Source organism: Protomyctophum bolini (genome assembly GCF_963924005.1).
Source record: "Protomyctophum bolini genome assembly, chromosome: 21".
NCBI classification, from domain to species: Eukaryota; Metazoa; Chordata; class Actinopteri; order Myctophiformes; family Myctophidae; genus Protomyctophum; species Protomyctophum bolini.
The window spans coordinates 17,646,347-17,665,892 of record NC_137882.1 but is presented as its reverse complement, the minus strand read 5'-3'; the positions used below and the strand labels follow the sequence as shown (position 1 = coordinate 17,665,892).

Genomic DNA, 19,546 nt, shown 5'->3' with positions numbered 1-19,546 from the left:
GCGTGAAACAAAATCCAATGTTAATCTTTCTCGGTTTTGCATGGCACTAAAACTGTATTCTCTTTCGCTCGCTTTTAATTACAACCAGAGTAGCAAAACAAACAAACGCCGGCTTTCAAAAACTGCAACTTGCCAAAAAATACACCATTTAGGGCGGCCTGCTTATTCACATCCAAGTCCAATCTGGTCCCATGTCAGACTGATCTTGGATGTGCAATATACTAATATTTCATCCATAGTGCATTCAAAGTGCATTGTAATCCAGTCTTCATGTGAAATTATAGTTGCACGTGTTCCACTAGTGTATACAATGTCCAGCTGGGTCAAAAAAGTAGCCATCTGGTTGCACGCACGTAGGGGTCTGTGTTCTGTCTCTGACTCTTTGGACCCCTTGGTTAGTTGGTTCTGTGTTTGCCTCCTTCTCAGAGGAGGTCCCTGGTTGTTTGCTTCTAAAGCTTTTATCCTGATTCCTCATAGACCAAGGAAAACTGTTTTAAATATTCAAATCAAACATTTACATCAGGGGATAAATAAAGTCTGTCCTTCTCTGTCCTCGCCTGTATATTTGATGACATCGCACCAGATCTGCACGCTAAAAGCGGGTCATGATTCGACACTTTGTTAGCGTGTAGATCTTTTGGCAAACCTAAATGAGGCTTTACCAGCAGGGTTCGACCTTTAGTCCAACTTTGATCATTTTTATATAAATTATAACCATAACGATCGTCTACCAGATTCAATCAGATTAGATTTACAATACTGCGTTCAATACAACCACCCTAATTCAGATGCCTTGCATGCAACCACCCCCAAAATAAAAATAAAACACAATGCAGTACATAGACGTACATAAAAGTATGGTATTATACCGTTGGCCACTGAGCAGCTGCACTGGAGCAGTTTGGGGGTTAAATGCCTTGCTCATGGGGACTTAAATGGTGGGTATTGAGGGAAGGATAAGTGTTGCTCATTCACTTCCATGCCCAGGATTTACACCATAAAAAAGCTAATTTCACCACCTTCCTTTTTTGTTTTACCTAATTAGATGACTCACCCACAAACACATGGATCCAATCTGGAAAAACCAGAGGGACATTTGCCTAACCTATCCATCATTGAAAGTGTTTCAAAGAATATCCTCCTGGGAATCTCATTGATGAATAGGGAAATACTTCTGCAGGGTTACTGAAGAAGAGGTAGTTTGCGTACGTACTAAATAATCCAACATACCTGTCTACCGTTAGGATAACAAGATCCTCTCGGTCAGCCAGATCCCCCATGGCCTCTTTAAGTAGTCTGACTTTCTGCCCTCCACCAATGGACCGCCCCACATCACCGCCTCTCCAGTCTTCCCCCATCCCCAACACCTATGGCACACAAAACATTAGGGAGCAGTGTTAGAGTTGGATCATAAAATAGATAAACATTCTTCTGATTGCAGCCTTATGGCACTTTGTTTCCCTTGACAGCCAAATTCTTCAGGCTAGCATGGTCGGTGTTGGAAATACCATGGCGATGACGTGAGTGCGCTGTACTGCAGTTAGTTCATGGTAATAATGGTAGAACAGGAATAGATGAGCCATAACTTACTTTCACAGTGTAGTTGAAATAGTTTGCAGACTGCATGAAGCGGCGGAAGCCATCTGTCTCCTTCGTAGCAACCGTTAGGACGAGCAGATTTTCTGTAAGGGGACACAACATTTAGCTCCGTAAACTAAGGCAACACAAATAAAAATCATCACATATAGATAGTTCGCTAAATTACAGGGAGTGTACGGTGTACTTTGGTGTACAAAAATGTTTCCCATTGCAAATTTGGGGACATTTTATTGCCCATGTGTTGGCTTCCGTAACAAGAGCTTTACCAAAATGTTGTTCTACGCTTATGAAGTAGTGGGTATCCTGTTTCTGCAAACCATATCCCAACCAAACCTCAGGCCCATGTCAACACGTTGATAACTGCTTGGATCAGCCTGGACAAAAACATACATCTTACTGAACTGTAAGGAACACCCGTATAACAGTACAGGTCTCTAACTGATTAAAACATGAAAGTGCATGTTGTACACACTAGGGATCTTGAAAACAAACACATTCTTTCAACCTGCGAGGCTGCGAGTTAAAGGAGCTCCAGTTCTTCGACCAGGTCAGAACATTTCCGCTAGGGCCATGAGTGCTGAGGTTGTGAGAAGTCTGAGACCAAGAAGAAATCAGCACCATGGCCTTTTATGAAAACAAATCTGAAGCTACAGAGGCCGCGGGTCTCCGCCGTGTGCTGGTCGTCACTCATCTATAAGGTTTACCAAACGGCCCCAGAGAAATGTAAGCTAAACACACAGCTTAGCTACATTCATCTCTACAAACACCAAAAAAGACCCAGTGGAAATAGTTTTTTTTGTTGGTGGTGGGGAAGGGGGGGGGGGGGGGGACAAGGAACCCCTCACCACCACCTTTGTAATTAATTGAAAGCAAGTTTGTGCGGGGGAAAAAAATGATTGAACACATTTTACATGCAAACTCTACATTGCACATTTCGCCTCTGGTGCCCAGTATGATAATCATACACTGGGTGGAGCCTTGATTAGAAGGCTCTAACCTGTCAACAGCCCAAGATCTTAAAGATATACAGCCATATTCTGTGAACAGGAAATACCATTTCCTTCATGGCATCTCTTCAAATTGCCATCCAACTTTTTTTCTATAGCGGTTTTGTTGGCAGAATGTGTAACAGACATAAAGACGGTAATTCACAAAAAAGTAGGTCAATGACACTTTAATATGGTTTTACTGGACCACTTCAAGAATAAAGGTTCTGTGTGTTTCTAAGGCCACTCGGTCATATATTTAATATGCAGCATTATGTTCCAGTATACCCTCATAAATGATTTACTGGACATTTGCAAATGAGAGGCAAAGCCCATTATCACGACCCTGTGCCTCGTGAAGGCTTCAATTAAAAGTGAAACCCTCTGGGTGTGCGCCAGCTAGGAGCTGGCCAGATAGTAAGTCAACCACTATCTGCTACTACTATGTAGCCTAATCGCAATGCCCCCCATTCCATTCTGTCCCGAGACTGCAGCATATCAGTCTCTATCTCTCTCTCTCTACACTCCAGATCTAAACAAAAAAGAGAAAAGCTCTAGTGAAGTACTTAGGCCTTATAGTGGTCTGCTCAAATCTAGCTTGTTTAAATCAGAGCCTGATTTTGATCATCACTTTGATCATGTTCATTACTGTACTTTACCGCCAATCTCACAGTCCATGCAGATGGAAAGACTCCGGCAGATGTGTAGATCTGAACATTTGCCCGCTGGCACCTTCCATGAGGATGTCGGACCAAAAACATTACTTTTTAGGAAAGGACTGTGTTCCAATGTTATTATTTAGTCACAAACATTTTTTTTAATACTTTCAAATTGGTTAAATATGACTAAAAAGTTGTAAAAACCCACAGACAGACCTATGTAACTACTTTCAACCTGGCATCCCTGTTTTGGGCATGTTGTTACTGTATAGGCATGTTTCACTACTTTTTGGTGACATTGTCAATAAGTATAAAATAGGGCTTTATTTGTTTGTCTATTTATTGATGAAATATGGATTGGTGTCAGCCCAACAATTACTTTGTTCTATGCTTGGGCGGGGTACTTGAGGATTGCTTGAAATATGCTAGTGGTCCCGTCCAGAGCGCAACAAAACACAAGTTGCAGTACACACCCACCCACCCACACAGAGTAGGTCACACGCAGCCCCATTGCATCTCATTTCCATTCCATTTCCCGTCTGTGGGCCTTAGCCATTCTCTCATCCCTGTCTCGCCTGTGGCCCTGTCATCGCTCTGATGGCTATTCCAGTACCGCTCTGACACGCAGGGCCCATAATGGGCTGTAAGTGGATCCCTGTCTGCTTCTAACCTTGGGTGGATCGGAAGTCCGCCTGGCAGATAGATACGTACGTAATAAGCCCAGGACGGAGTCCATAAGCTCAGGTGTGTCCCTGTTCTTGTTTCTCGTTACGCATGCCTTGGCTTGAACGTGAGCGAGACGACGGAGCAGCATTGGCTGGGAGATGTTGTCCGCTACATCTGGAGAACACATTCAGCGTTCGCCCCAGCCGAACAACTGCTTTCGTAGTAACAGGAGCTGCTACATATACCCCCCCAGCCCCCAAACTACCATAGTGCCAAAGTTGAAGCCCAGGTCAAGTTCAGGCTGTTGTTTATTCTAAATCCTATGTACTACGGTCATTTCCCGTGAGCAGAAGACATGCCATAAATCAAACAAATCATTGCTTTCATCTTCATCATCGTCTTTTTTTTCTTTTCTTTTTTGTACAGTACAGTACATGCTGTGTGGGAGCAAGCCTACAATATGGGATGAGAATCACACTGACAAAAAGAAAAGACACTGTATATATCTTAACCTTTTGTCCTTGCCAGGAACATGAAAATAATATGTTCCAATGGTTCTAATATATAATAATTATTTATTCATAAGCTCTTGTGGTTATAGCTTTCATTGGTTCAATATTTATAAAACCCACAGACGGACTCAAATTTGTTTGAAAATAACAAAAACTATTCCATACCTGGGGATGTGTGCAGGAAAACTATATGCAGGCTTTTTGGTTGATATGCGCTTCGTATGCATAGTTTCACATTTGGAGGAGCTGCTGATTTAATCGTGTTGCCGTGTGCGGTGTGTGTGACAACCCGGTCATTTACGAGCCGGCGTCGAATCATATCACAACAAGCACCAGAGAAGTCCATGTTTACATTGTTGCAGCTAAGCTATTGTTGATAATAACACGTTCATTCTAATATTGCACGTGTCGTTCTGCGTGCAGGTGCGAGTGCTAGTATGGCGATGATATCAAAGCGCCGCTCTGCTCATAAACTGCTTTATGTGTGGACACAGTTCCAGTCCTAAACCTTTATAACTTTGTAGCTGTGCGCCAGGTCTGCCGCCTGTGCTCGCATTGTACTGCAAGTACAACCTACTACTGCTATACTAGTACTACAACTACAACCAAGCTACTGGTCCGGGGACCATAACCATGACGATATATTATAACTCTATGGTGTCCGTACATGTGCAGTAACTCCGCCACTGTTACAGATCCTAGAGCCCACTCCCTGCAGGGAATGCAACCGTGGAAACAGAGCTGACAAAAACGGTAATAGACAGCTCAAATTTGGGAAAATTACTGTGACTGTCTGCATATGATAAGGTCAATGCCTGTGTGCACCTCCCAGTCTCAGGGCGGACACTCTAACCACATGGCCAATCAGCTATTTGCCTATTTTGTGTGACACTCTTGTATGATGAAGTCAGACATTCATTTACAAATAATAACCAGGCTGACCTGATAAACTGATGTAAGTAACAGCTAATTATTAACAGTTAACAATGTATGTGTTCAATGTATGTGTGCAAATCAAATATCAGTGGACATTACAATAGTCAATATAGTATTCAAATCGGCATACCAAAATCTAACACATTATACATTGATTAGCTGAAGCTGTTGTGTTGCTTACATCACAGTGTCCCTAGCTCTGCCTTATTGGCACATTATATGTTTTCTTCTTAGTTTCTACTTCTTCTCTAGATAGCAGCAAACTTTAATGCTACTTCCTGCCAAGTTTGCCATTGTAAACCGTTATGACATCAGCAGTGTTGTGCGGCGGGGGTTTCTAAGGACATGAGCAAAGCCAATTGATCTTTTCGCAGCCTTTCGCACACTCCGTCACTCCCATGCAAATTCACAGCCGAGTCCGTTATATCGTGACGCCATGATTACCTCCTGGTCATCTGCTTTTCTTGCTCCACTATATCGGAAATGCATGCATGTTGTCTTGCCCCTAACGGTAGAGCTAATGTGTCCAGGTTATGCCACTCAGCAAATACAGCATCAGGGCAATTGATGGGTGTGAGATAAACAATTTACAATAACTTACATTCACATTAACTTATGTTTGTTGTCTAGGGTTCATGCCATTTGCTCTAATTTTGCACTTGTAAGTCACCTTGGATAAAAGCATCTGCTAATGCCTCAAATTGATGGGATGCTTTCCTATAGCAGCAAGAAAGCAAGGGAAATGTCTCCCTCGGACAATGGCATCAGGGGAGCACTTTCCTCTAAATTCTACAGTACATTTAGAATGAACACCAATTAGCCTTTCCATGAACCCTGCCCTGAACTCATTGAACCACACGTTTCCCTCTTGCCATAAACAGGGAAGCCTCAAGAGTACATCCCAACATGCAGGCACCCAGTTAAGTACACCCTCGGCATGCAAACCACCTTTGATTTAATGGAAACGAGACAGAAGACACTTCTGATGACGCATTCTTCTGGTGACACTTGGCTAGGACAATCTAAGCATAACCTGGTTTCTCACGCTTTCTTACACTGACCAATGGACACTTTTTTTTGTTTGGCTCTGCCCTGTTGACTTTATTTGTCTTATTTTTCCTATGATGAGCCGCAGTAATACACTTTATTATTATTATTATTATTATTATTATTATTAGTTCAAGTGATTGAATTATCTATATGGCAAGCAAGTTTCAAGCCTCCACAAGTTGATTTGAATAGTTCAACTGAATGGAAACAAATCCTAAAAAGAAAAGAAAACAAACATTTTACAGTACGTATACACACTAATGTCAAGGAGGTCCATTAGTCTTAGTTAAAGTAAACATGCCAGACCCCCAGTCTCCTCCTTAAGCTCTATTTTCTCAAATTCAAAATGTCCCTATAATTCTTGTGAATTCCCATTTCGATTTCCCATATTCCCCTAAAGATATTTCACATCTGAATAGTCAAGATTTTGAAACCCCTAGAAATAACCCAGACTCAAAGGAATCCAAAGACTTGATTCACTGTTTCATTTAGAGAGCCGAGAGAAGTTTTTGGACAAATGCAAACTACAATTTTAACAGCTAGCTGGCTAGGTTATCTAACTAGGCGTTACAACTTACAACTCAAGAGCTTTTGGCAGTTTTGCCATTCCTTTGACAATTTGTCATTTTCACTGAACCTGTTGAAAGAAAGACCATAATCACTCTAGTGATGACTGAGGCTGAGAGACAAATGGCTACACAAAAAAATGGGCGGATTTTAGCCGGCCACATTTTCAGAGGATGAGCGTCTAGTCGGTGTTCGTTTGACAGTCGTTCATGAACAGCCCACAGAAGGAGAGGAATGCAGCTCAGACAACACAGTAACTCTTCTCCAAGAAACGTGTTCACCCTTCTTATCCAGTCCTTGCGTCTCTCTCTTTCTCTGTGTCTCTGTGTCTCTGTCTGTCGGTCTGTCGGTCTGTCGGTCTGTCGGTCTGTCTGTCTGTCTGTCTGTCTGTCTGTCTGTCTGTCTGTCTGTCTGTCTGTCTGTCTGTCTGTCTGTCTGTCTGTCTGTCTGTCTGTCTGTCTGTCTGTCTGTCTCTCTTTCTCTCTTTCTCTCTTTCTCTCTCTCTCTCTCTCTCTCTCTCTGTCTCTCTCTCTCTTTCTCTCTCTCTCTCTCTCTCTCTCTCTCTCTCTCTATGACGGACGTCTAGGTAAACTTTCACACTTCAATGAGCAGGCGCTCCGACTCAGTGGCTGGGCTTCTGCTCAAGTAAGCATTAAGTACAGAAAGGAAAAAGGGTCTCGTGGGGAATGTACACAGGACAGGGAACTTTCCTCGTCCGCAAGGTGCTTTTAGCAAGCCAACACCAACTCCTGCTGCAAGATCAAGCATTTTTTGGTACTGTCCCAGTAAACACACATTGTCCAACCAAAGTCACACCAAATTGGTGTTTGGCCAAGAAACAGCCAGCTGTTTTAGATTAGAGTACAGCCAACATTTCCTAGTCCTTCCATATGTTTGGCAGAGATAGAATAATGTTTAACAGGTGGATCTCTGTCTGACATGCATCTTCCCACGAAGCATGGACCATTCAAATACGTTCTATATAATATGCCTGTCATACTGTGCAGGAGATTTCAGCTATTTGTGCACTATACCGTTATAGCTGCCACCGTTGCTCATTATTGCTCTCCACTGAGCACTTCTGTGTAGTTTTACGTCCTCCATTAATTTGACTCATTAAAAGGAATGTGAAATGTGGAGCAGTGCCGTTTAACTTTTAGATTACAGAGGTTGACTAGGAAGTGGCCTGTGTCGATTTCATCCCTAGTACACACAGAAGGGCTTAATCCAGCTGTGATGTACATCTGTGGTGCGCACCAAACAGCTAAATTGTAGTTCAGCAAGCCATGCAAACCGAACCACTCCAGGGGCACATCATCACCCTAGCTACTCCTGCAATATGAACTATCTGCACTGCATACAGCATACAGGGTGTGTAGGTTGTTCTTATGCGGCAGATTAAGAACAAACCCATATGTAGCAGGAGAATCAGGATCATTATCAGATGAATCTTTATTGTCACATCACACGTTTACAGGTGTAAAACGAACCCAGTGACCCTGTCCTGTATAGCAGGTTCTCCTCCGTTGATATGTAAAGACATTTATCAAATTCCTTCTTTCCTGTAAATATTATTGCTTCAGTGGACTGTCTAACCTTGAACTAACATCTGATCCCGTAAAACAGTCATTCATACTAGCATGCAACACACAGACACCAACCTACCATTACATTTGAAAGCTTCATGGCTTCATATTACATTCACATTTTAACGTAGCCACAAGTCGTTAATTGGCATGATGAGTAACTATTTCGATACCTGTAGCGAGCATCCCTAGACACGCAGACATTCCTATTCACCTACTGTAACAAGCCAAGTCTATATACCTGGGTGAGAGTGCCATGTGTTTTCACTTAAACCCCATGAATCTAATTTTAGGTCTAGCCACAGGAAGACTTGGGTTACTGCATGGTTGGAGATATAGTTAGTCATTATTTCAACTGTCCGCAACACATTTATGTGGGATTTAAAGCTCCAATGATTGATAAAACACATCATGCGCCACAATGCTAGAGCCATGTAGCGTATCCTTGGTGTGGGCTGCGTTTTCGATTGCCAAGTTCCAGTTAAATTCAATTCAGCCATAGGGCATGATGTCATCACCATCTGCCCAAGTTGGGGAAACTTGACAAAAGTCACTTTGAATCATGGGTATACGTATACCTCTTATTTGTCTTTCACATACTGGAAAAACAATTATATAAAAAAAAACATTTTCAGCTGTTGTTCATCATGGAGCACTTAATTGACACTGGTCAATTAGCAAGACATTTCCTCGGATGGTTAAAGACCTGTTACCATAGTGCTACGGGATGTTGTTGATTCTTCAAGGGAATAAATTAGTAGTTCAGGGACATTGAGCACATTTTTGTTACTTTGACGTTAAGCTCACGTAGCAGGTATATTTTAACTGTGTTTTTGCCAGGTACAACTACAAATATACTCATACCCCCCAGCTATGGGACGTTATCTACCAGCTAAGTACATGTTCGTACCCCCGTATACTCCGTGTAACAGTTGAGCGCCACAGCAGCTTTTGGCATTGATCCGGTTGCTATGGCAACGCCCGTCACATCCAGCTATGGGATCGTAAAGTCTGACCACCGTCTCCCTCGGTTACAGGATTTTTGGAGAGCTGTTCCTTGGTGGATCTTCTGCCATCCAAAGTTTGGATCTAATTTGTGACTTTGTACCGCGTTCCTCCCGACATGTAAACATTTTTTACCGTCATAATTGCTAATGCTAGCTGGCATAGAAAATTAACCCATTAAAATCTGGAAAGCATTTGTCATTTTAGAATTTAGCTATATTCGTTGCTGTCGGGGAGAAACCAACTAACTCCATTTTGTTTTAAATAATACTGAACCAATGAAAAGTATTAAGAACAAAAACTCTCAAACTGTGTGCTAAGCTAAAGCAGCTAACTCCACCACCTCTCCTGAGTCTCAATAAAAAAGTCACAATACCAACGTTGATGAGGCAGTATTACTTTGTTAAAAAATATAAGGTTGCCTGGCCCGGCCTAACGGTCTGGGCATCTAGGCTGGTAATCCGATCCCCGACGACCTTTGCTGCGTGTCTCCCCCCCCCCCCCATCTATCTCCCCGTCAACCTACCAAACCCAAAAATGTTTTTCTTCATTTCCTGAAAATTTTAAAGCTATTTTTCATTTCCTGAAACATGAGTGGAGTTAGGTGGTTTCTTTCCCGACAGCAGAGATATGAGTGTGTCACGATTAAAAATAAAAAAAGCAGATATACAAGCTCATAGCCTGTCAGTTCATGCCACGCTTGTGGCATATATAGGATATATACTGTATATATATTTCTTTACTTTACTTTATGAAAACAAAATCATAGTTATTTGGTTGGTAATGTGGCCCTTTGAAATTCTCATGGTCCAATTTGTAGCGGCATGAACATAATTTCATGTTATTATTTAAACCAGCTCTAAGCAATTGATTCATTTTTTCCAGTATGTTTTCTGAAGGTGCTGAATATACTAGCCTATGCCTTATGGGAAGTAAATTGTTGAGCATTGTTCAGTGCACAATTGTTCAGTGCTCTGACATGGAAAGAGTGAACTATCTTATAGTCCATATCAGTTTTTCATTTGGAGTACCGGTATATCCATAGAGTCCAAACATAATATCTTTGGTCCTACATGGGAATGGCATTACTGGCACATCGAATAGCTATTACAAAGTCAAGGTCAAACAATTATATGGGATAAATGGCCTCCCAGACTATAGACTACACTACATCACAAAAGACTCCATAAAAGCCAATTTATTATTTAATATCCCTGCCAATGCTCTGCAGCTGGTCCATCTCTCTCCTGAAGCTGAATCCTCTCTGACACTTAAGGCTTGTGACATGTGACATGTCAACATGGTCCTGGCTGGCAACACTGCTGAAATACCATCTGTTGTGTGGGACTGGCTTGAGGTGGAGGCTCATGGCTGCGGAGCATGACATTGTCCAGCATGTTATCACGCTGTTTATATCTATTTGCTGGTTGACGGAGAAAGCCTCAAAATCTGTAAACAACACAACGACAGAAGGGCCAACAGCAACACACATGTTTGCAGAAAGGAGGTATTGAATCAAACTTGTGGTGAAGTGTGACAAATGTTCCAAAAAGATGAATTACAGGTTTCGGCCTGCCAACTAGGTTTGTTAGCACTATGGACTACAATTACAGACCCGAGAGTCATTATGCCATACCATACAGAGGGCATGAACGCAGTCTTAAGGTGGAGTTTCCTTTTCTCCTCTGTGAAATGTTCCCCGTTGGAAGGTTGTTGATGTATGTGAAAGACACAGGGTTCCTTTCTTGGCCTAAAGAGAGCCTGAGACTTTTGAGCAAAGCCAGATCATAGCATACATGGTGATGGCATCTATCCCAGCCTCCCACAGGCATCCACTATAAAGATGTATGTCAAAGTCAAGTGTCTGGAATGCAAGACATGCTTTTAACAGATCCATCTAAAGGTCTTTCTGTGAAATCCCATTGACTGACATGACGTAATAGTCCATTGCTTAGAAACACCACCTTACGTCAAATAACTTTAGCTTGCGTTTGTGAGCTGGTCAGATGCTTCTGCAAGGGAGAATCGACTCTTAGTTTCAACTTAAACAGATGAGAACATTGTGTCCATTCAATGTGTGGACTAAATTATTCATGGTTTATGAATTTTCACAAATATATATTGTCATATCACAATCACCTTGTGTTGTGCTTAGGTGGTAAATGTATTTGGCTGCAACCTAGTTACAGAATGAGCAAAGAGGCATACAGTAACACTTGTCCACTCCCCACATGACAATGTTCAGTTGACACCATATTCAACTATGAAAGCAGCTGGAGTGAGTTAACAAACAACATGGAATCTAATTGACCAAAGATTTGTTTGATAAACCTTTCAGTCTGGCTGCTAACTGGTAAGAAAGATGAATGCCCAGAATGAATTATGTAGTTGCGCTAGAGATCATGTAGTATCCTGCAAGAATTGCACCTTCTTTCCTTTGTTTCTATCTTGGCCTAATATTTATTTTAAGCCCATAAAAGGAAAAACACTTCCCACTGTCAGAAATGTGATCTAATTTCCATTTGAATCTTTGATAATACACTAGCCTGCTGCGTTTTGTAAATTATGGGGGTTGACATCGCTCATTAATTGTGTAATGTAATTCCCCACATTGCAATTGCAGTGTTTTTTCGTGAACAAAATGTATTGTGTAGTGTCCTGGGTTGTAAAATGTGATGAACCACCTGTACATTCTGAATGGAGCCCCCTTGATACACTGTAGTGTTTGAGGAGCTTTAGCAAGGCTGTGGTTTGTCTATTTGGCTTGCATGTTGCAACCTATACTCTTAAATACTTGAAATGAAATTAGCTAAAAATGTGGTTTCTTTCTCTTGCTTTTAATCTTTTTTACCTTCGATGCCTCTGCTGAACAGTGTTCAGTTCTTACTACACGAGCCTTTGATGAAAGTGACTGCCAAGTGCCTTTCCATTAATTTAGCGTAGATCAACTAGCATACGTCTAAATGTGGAGTGTTTGATGTCTGCAGTACATCTTCATACCACATATACCACATCAAACCTGTTTCTACAAAGACTGTGATCACAAACACTGATGTGTTAACTTAATACTTTCATTTGCAAACAATTTTACATTGTCACTAATTAAGTGCTCTAAAATTCAACGTGACAATACCTCTGTGGGAAAGGTTGTGACATTTGTCCACGTGACATCTTTTTTTAAACGACTAACGAGCTGGAGCCTGCAGGTTCCTTAGCTTCTACAGTATGTGCTACAATTCCCTGCCTTGCTGTTGGCATTTAGCATCTTGCCTTTCCTGGCAAAATGCTTCAATAGAACTGTGTTACTGAAGCTACCAAACACATATATGTACCAGAACGTACAAGCCTACAGCAGTCATGACACAGTCAATGCCAAGAGAACACACATGTATCCATTTATAGAGCTGTTTACACGTTTTACAAGATGCCGTACGTGTGACTTGAAAACAACAGTGATATGAAAAACTCTTAATTCTACAGTAATAAAGACAGCAATTGAGCTACCGAGGAAAGAGTCTATGAAGTTCTAACGCCTCTGAGATTAATTTGGGGATATAAACTAAATGTATCCAGAAGCCCTTTATTCAAACTTTGAGTGCTCATTCAGTGACAGCTACTTGGCTCTGGTCCAAGCACTGTAAAGTTCAATTATAGTTGGTAGACAAGCGCCTTGTCATCATGATTGTCTGCTTCCTATCTAGACAAAATGAAATACCTGCTTATGAAGATATCACACACATTAAAAAAAGGCTAGAGAATAGACATTTCAGGATTGGCTGAACGTGGTATGTATTGGCTCAGTGATGCAAATAGCCTGCATCCTGCATCATTAGACTCAATAAATTGAGAAAGGACACAATCAGGTCACCCTCTGGGGGTCCTGGGATGCAATACTGTACTCAGTACTGTACTCGTAACGATGTCAATTCTAAAAGAACACCCCTGGGTCCCGGGACCCATTACATTGAAAACCTATTTACATCATTGTTGGCTACCACAATTTGGTCCAATCAATGATTTTAAATATGATGAAATGATGGCAACACATCACGACCATTTTGCTATATGTAGCCTATAGCTGTATCTATCTACATAAATGTTATTTTTTTGAGTGGTGCAACCACTCCCTTACGGAGATATGTGTGTGCCTGGCTGGGTCTGAGCACGAAAACAGCATGTACATGCCAGTACAGTACAGTGACAGTACAGTAGAGGGTACAGTAGAGGGACCCCCACACGGTAACTCTGTAATTTCTCAACCGTTTCGGACGTGGGGCGGCTTGCCGGAACCGGGCCGGCACCCTGGTCTTGGTCCTGTGGGTCTGGTACTTCTGGGGACCCCCACACGGAGTTGCACCACTCACTTCACACGGGTGTGATTTTTATGTTTTCGTTGATTACCCATTAAAACCGGGAAACTATCTGTGTCATTTTTTATTTTTGCATTGGCTATCACAAAGCTCGAGCTTGTACATACTATTTTTGAACATTTTTGAAAGATCTTGAAAGTGTGAGTACTGGAAGTACTTGGAAGGAATATGGCTCAGGTCTATACATTAATGATTACCCCCATAGCTCTAGAAAGGGCATTAGGGCTATGGATCAGAGCAAAATAACCCCTCAACTTTTTTGTGTTGTTTTCCATAAAGAGAGAAGGGAGTTCTCTCTTTATGGAAGACAACACAAAAAAGTTGATTCTGGCCACACGCCACACTATTAAAAAGTTCACAGAAAGTCTGCGTTTACCAGTATAAGCTTTACAGATGCCATGCCCTTCAATATAGGGATATAAAACATTCACTGCCATACGTATAGCCTACTGTAACAAAATAAAAAAGTAGAATTGTGAGAAACGACCACAGACGTTGTTTTCTTTCGCATTGTCGTCCAATTTCAGTTATTTCACACGCACGCTCATCTCATCTACAGCACAAAATGCAGTCACTTTTACGCGCGTGTGCGCGCATGTATACAGCCTACAGGCGTGCAACCTGCGCCCCATCCCATCACTTTGTTGTGAGACTGGGTTGTCTGGGTAGACATTGATAATTAAGTGCAACCTTAAACGTAACAATCAGATGTTACACCACATGTGAGAAGCAAAGATTAAAGACAAAAACAATCACCAAGCGAGTGTAGACTATACGCGTCACACCGTTTTTATGGACCACCAGCAGGGAGCATGAGGGGGGAAAAGTTTTCGCTTACCTTTAGTGATTGTTACAGGCGATTGACTTGCGTCGATGGAGTAGGCGACATTTAAAAACTGAAAACAACATAATAAAAAATATAACGTGCGGTACTCCATGGCAATTGTGATGAATTCTGGTGAAAGTGAGTCCAGTTCTCCGAAATTGAGCCAGGAATGGGCTGACGCACGGTTCTGCTGGACCGTTACTGTTACTGTACCCCTGCCCTGCGCACCAGTGGTCACTGATCTGGTCAACACCCTGGAGGTCGCAGTTTCTCGCGATAATTAAAATAAAGAGGAATTCACCGGTGAAAATCAAGGGTCGCCTGCCTGGACCAGTGAGAGTGACTGAAACAAACTTTCACCAGTCACTAGTGGCATGTCAAGGGACCGGTATATAAGTACTGTAAGGGGAAACAGAGCGCACGAGGCGTGGTTCCTGAATCCTTAATTGCAACTGTGGAGCCAATTGGTTCTTCCCGGTGAAGTTATCCCATGAAAAAGGAGAGAAGGCAGAAAGGGATAACGGGGGTGAAAGTGTGATCATTGAATGAACAAGTACAGCTGTGTTTGTGTGAACCCCCTACTGGCTCTGCTGCTCTGCCCACCACCTCTCAGGTCCCCTCCCCTACATGTAGCCTAAAGTAGCGTCTGTGTGATTCACAGCACATACCATTCAACCCTTTCTTCAACTATGAGACTTTTCATTCAACGTGGCTGAATGCCATACCCTGAAATGGGCTAATAAAGATGTATAATTTTTTTCATTGAATACTTTATTAACATTTTGCACTGCAGATTGTACAGAGGTACGGTTTACAAAAACTGTTAAAAGGATAACACAAAGTCTTGCATATTAAATCCATTAAGAACACAAACGATTTTTAAACATTTCTGATCTGATATTATTTTTAAACATTTTATCATATCTTACCTTACAGAAAAAAATCCAGCTCTTGTTGTTTTTGTAGGCCTAGAGATATACTTTATATAGGATGATGACTATGATGCAACAAGCATATAACTTTAGTGACACATAAATGATGCTGCAGATTCAGAGTTTTCAGAAACAGAAACCAGATCTGTGGAACTGTATAAAATGATGGCCATATCTGTGGCGCTCACTGTGACTGTTTGGCGAGTTTACAGTCAGGGCTTTCTCAAAGTCTTGTCCCATTCTGTAGGCTATTATATTATGTGTGTAGCCGAATCCAACACCCACACTGGCAAACCATTCCTGTCTGGGAGCCATTAAATTTAAATGGCACTGATTAAGTGTTTTATTTTGTTTTTCTTCTTCTTTACTCAATGACATCAGTCTATGCTTTCAAATCCAGCCAGTAAGAGTTAGTTAGTCTTCACCAGGGAAATTGTTTTGTAACCGAGGTACTAGATACAACTTATCGCAGACTATATGCTGATATCCCATATAAAATATCTGTAGATGTTCTGTAATGTCTTGTTTGACTTTAAAATGTCATGTTTTCATGTTATGTGTGGACCTAGCTCTGGTCCATAGCTTTAGAAGTTATCCTTCTAACAATATGGACCAGAGCAAGTGTGTGGACCCCAGGGAGATTAGTTGCTGTAATGCACCAGCTATGACTTTTACATGATCCAGTCATTTGACTTCATTATTAAATTCAGCACGTGTTCATGGTAATTTCTAATTTCTGTGATATTGCACAATTTAGGACCAGTATGTCACTGAATGGAACAGTGACAAATATTACACAAGATTTGATAACACACTGCCTGTGATGATAAATGGCTGTGTGTGCGCAGTGTCTGGCAGCCTAAAAGGAAACAAGCTGTTTTTATTCAATTAGTTTTGATTCTTTATTCTTTATTCATTTGGATCCCCATATAGCGGTATATACATTCTGGCAAAAAGAAACAACCCAAAAAACCATGACAATCCATTAGTTAGTTTAAGTTAATTACAAATAAAATTGGGGTAATTGAACACATGTCTTTTAAGGATTTGGTTTTATCTCAATGACACTCGTGTTCAGAAGTTATTTGGTTCATAACATGAACCTAATGGGGATCAAGAAGCTTGACAGCCGAATACATCTCCTGGATGTTTTTGTAGAATTGTTGGTTACAGTTCACACATTCTACACATTTCCAAATGGTGACAGTACATTTGGACATAGAGTTCATTGTGTGTGGGTTAGAAAATTATATTTAATTACACAACACTTTACAGAAATGTAGAGAAACCCGGAGCCAGTATAATTAACGCGACTAGCAGGCCACCCTCTATTTTGAGTGATGATGTGGAGACATTGGGTGTACTGACTGTTGGCATGTAATAATAATGCTGAGGACTTGGTTGTCATGATAGATCTACCAGCCTCCACGAATAACAAATTGTTCATTAAGGAGGCAAACATATGATTAAATGGAACGGGTGTCACATATATTACATTAAATGCAGTTCCCTTGAAGATAGGCAAAGGGCAGGAAATTGAACACGAGGGAAAGTCGACCTCAGAATTTGCTGATATTCCTGACTTGGAAATCTTTGGCTTGTATTCTAAAACGAGAATGTCCTGTCCCTTTCATTTAGTCAAATGATGTAATGTGGTTCAAGCTATATGCGAATGGCGCCAGCCAAGTAGGATGACATTACAGCGACCATGAGGGGCGAAAGGTGTCCCAACCTTTCTGCCTCTGGTGCCTCTGGTGAAACGTAGCAGTTGGTTTTTCAATTGCAATGGTGAGTCATTTGTCCACTGGGCTCCCTAAACCCAGATTTGGAACCCACAATTGCCTCATGGCTATGAGAAAGGCTTTTATTATTGTTCCAAATGGTCTGTTTTGATCACTTACCGTTTAATTACTAGCTCTGTTGAATGGAAACACAGCACCAATCTCCCTCAGATAGCTTGTCTCCCAGTCCCTGTCAAGGAAGATAGATGGATTATTTCTCTATCATCTTTGGCAAATGTCTGCCCATGCTGGTCCCACGTATGATGCCACGGGCCTAGGGTGTGGTCCAAGGGGCATCAGGAGGGGGAAAGTAAATAGGTTTCTCCTGATTGACCAACTCTGCATTTAAGCAGAGATAATAGTACGCCTACATCTAAACTACCACAGGAAGAACACTTTTCATGTCACCCTGGAGTCTGGCCACAAAGGAGGGGAAGAGGCAAGATGGCAAAGGCATGGCTTCTTTCACTTTGACAATAATTAGGTTGTGCTTCATGTTGTTATAGGCTGCAACTCTAAGAAATGCAAATACAGTGTGGAAATACAGTGTGGAATTCCGATCGAAGGTTTAAGTGGAAATATATACAGTCTTTTGAAGATATTTATGGATTATTGCTTTCTTAAGCCCAATGACGTTTGGCATTCAACCTTGGAATTTTATTGCTGGACAGTTAAGGGTTTGGTCTTGTGGTCCCCTGAAATTACACAGGATGAGCTCTTTGGCCGGCCTTTCATCAGTGTAATACCCAATGTCATCATTAGGAGGCCAGGCTAAACCTAGAAGGCTGTAAAAAACATCTATTTATACCACTGAGCGCCACGGCCCGCTTGAGACAGGACTCTAAAAGGACAGCAATGTCTGTCCGTCCGCCCGGAGCCCGTCCATCATAACACTTTATAGTCCCAGACAAGATCTATCAAAAACTACTGGCTGGAATGCCATGGAATTTACTGTGCACCTTTATGCTCCCCAGAGGATGAACCTGTTGTTTTTGGTGAGCTCACAACATTTCCTCTAGCACCACCCTTGGGTCAAAGTGTCCACTTAAATAATTAATATCTCAAAATCTAATGGGCAGATTGCCATGAAACCTGCTGAGTGCATTCATACTCACTGGAAGATAACCCTAAGAAGCCCCCATGACCTTGGCCATTTTGCACTCATATGTAACTATAAAAAGTGCTCCTCGGTCTCTGCCAGGCCAGGTAGATTATTGTGGGCCAGCAATATTTGGAATCGAGTCATTATAAGATTTGTATAGTGAGCTACAATTCAGGTCCACGGACAAATGGTCTCCATGCAGGCACCTCAGCTCTGGGCCAGTTTCTGCAGCTGTCCCCATGTGTGGCCAGATCTTTTCACATCAGGTCACACTCACAGGTGTCTTTCTTCTCCCCTGTGGGTTCCAGAACAGGGCATATCGTGTGATATTAGATTTGCAAATAGTGTGGCCAATCAGTGAAACAGTGTCGGCATTATCTGTTGCATTTTGTGAGAAAGGGCCACAATAGCCAAATGTGTTTTGCAAAAATTGCCCTACTGGTGGAGCTATAACAGGCGGATGTGAAAAATGCTCTGGCCTTCAGGGAGTGTGTGTGTGCACACTTTCACTTCGATCAGTCAAACGGTGCCGGAGATTAGCTGTTAACAGATTGACAGACAAGCACAGGGGACAGGGGCGAATACATATAGTCTCTGCCAATGCCTTCAGCCTGGCAAAGATTATCTTTTTTAGCTCCACAAGTCAGAGCACATGCCTCTAAGGATGGTAAAACATTGTCGTTTCAAACCACTTTGGTCTGGTTGGGAACTTGGGGGTAAGGAGAAGCATAGCCTCCACTCCCTCCAGGTTGAGATTTAGACTCAGACTTGTTTACTTTCTATTATTTATATTATTTGTGTGTGGTTCACAAATAATACAAATGTGGAGAATAATTGAACAAAACATATCTTAATCTTAAGCCTTTGTTAAGTTTTTTGCTATATAGCTTATTTTCATAATTTATCCAGTGCAAATGTTCCATTAGAAATCTGCAGTGGGAACACATGGCAGAGGTACTGTAACTTCTA

At 41.7% G+C, this 19,546-nt stretch overlaps 1 protein-coding gene and 1 long non-coding RNA gene across 3 annotated transcripts in view; one reads left to right on the top strand and one right to left on the bottom strand.

Moving 5' to 3' along the window:
• Positions 1-15,293, bottom strand: part of plod2 (procollagen-lysine, 2-oxoglutarate 5-dioxygenase 2) — a 36,798-nt gene extending 21,505 nt beyond the window's left edge. For both annotated transcript variants that reach the window (XM_080794066.1, XM_080794067.1), the window contains exons 1-3: positions 14,775-15,293; positions 1,591-1,682; positions 1,231-1,367 (exon numbers count right to left, since the gene is read on the bottom strand). In XM_080794066.1, the coding sequence (XP_080650192.1) occupies positions 1,231-1,367; positions 1,591-1,682; positions 14,775-14,874 (329 nt within the window). In that variant the 5' untranslated portion in view covers positions 14,875-15,293. The remainder of the gene's footprint in view (positions 1-1,230; positions 1,368-1,590; positions 1,683-14,774) is intronic.
• Positions 1-19,546, top strand: part of LOC308336388 — a 668,236-nt gene that overhangs the window by 148,365 nt on the left and 500,325 nt on the right. The window lies entirely within an intron of this gene.